General features: G+C 37.9%; 1 protein-coding gene across 1 annotated transcript in view; it reads left to right on the top strand.

Annotated features, from left to right (window-relative positions):
• The window catches only part of LOC106868609 (uncharacterized), a 17,966-nt gene that overhangs the window by 3,504 nt on the left and 13,252 nt on the right, over positions 1 to 1,210 (top strand). The window contains exon 2 of the mRNA XM_052972612.1: positions 572 to 627. Within this exon, the coding sequence (XP_052828572.1) occupies positions 572 to 627 (56 nt within the window). The remainder of the gene's footprint in view (positions 1 to 571; positions 628 to 1,210) is intronic.

Raw genomic sequence — 1,210 nt, 5'->3', positions numbered from 1 at the left:
ATATATATATATATACTTTACTAATAACACTGCAATGGCATTAAAAATACTGTCTCTCAGAGTTTCACATTCCCCAAAAACAGTCCGACGAACAGGAACATGAAACTCTGAGTAACAGCTTTTGTTATATTTCTGCTGCTTTTAAATAAAGAATATATGTATGTATATATATATATATATATGTATGTATATATGGGGTGTGGGTGTGTTACTATCTGTTTCTCTCTCTCTGTGTCTTGTCATTGTGTGATAGTTGTAAACACAAATAGAATTGTAAGAGAAACAATGTTCTTTATTTCCTTTCTTTTGTATAAACATATTGGGCCATGGGGAAATATTCCTTTACTTCTTGGAAGAAGGTGAGGGTTTGGCAACAGGGAAGGCATCCAGCTGTAGAAAATCTGCCGCAACAAATTCTGTCCGATTCATGTGAGAATGCAAAAGTGGATGATGATGATGATGGCAACAACAACGATGATGATGATGATCCCTTAAACATCCATAAGTTTTGGCATAATCACTGGTAGACATCTTTTAGTTATCCTTTCTTTCTTTCTTTTTTACCTTACAGACCCAGATGTGAAGTTTGTACCCCCAGAATATGAGACACAAGGAAACAGCGACAGGGTGAGTAGTTCTTTGAGGATGGAAAGTGGATGCATGGAGGTTGTCATTGCTGTTGACACCGATGATGATGATGATGGTGGTGATGATGATGAAGATGATGATAACGACGACGATGACGACAATGTTGATGATGGTGATGACGATGATTGATGATAAAGATGATGATGATTGATGATAAAGATGATGATGATGACGATGATGACAGTAAGAATGATGACGATGGTGATGATGATGATGATGACAATGCTGACGAAAATGGTGATGATGATGATCCTTATAATTGTCGTTTATCAATCATTCCCTCCAAATCTCAGAGATTTTCATCATGAGTCAATGAGGGAGCCTGAGCATGGTCATTAGACCTGCTAGAAATGGCAAGCAAATCTCCATCAAAATCATAATCCATTATTTTAAAAATAGATTCGTTGAATAGTATGTTCTTGGGTTAGAATCCCCTAGCAAAAAATTGGGATGGTCATGGCTGGAATGCCTCTGATCAGGACTGACCTAGGCCTAAAGAACAACAACAATAACTATCACCATGACAATTTCCATTTCCACCACCACCACCGCCACCACCGCC

The sequence above is a fragment of the Octopus bimaculoides genome, chromosome 14 (genome assembly GCF_001194135.2).
Source record: "Octopus bimaculoides isolate UCB-OBI-ISO-001 chromosome 14, ASM119413v2, whole genome shotgun sequence".
Lineage (NCBI taxonomy): Eukaryota > Metazoa > Mollusca > Cephalopoda > Octopoda > Octopodidae > Octopus > Octopus bimaculoides.
This window is presented reverse-complemented; position numbering and strand designations above follow the sequence as displayed.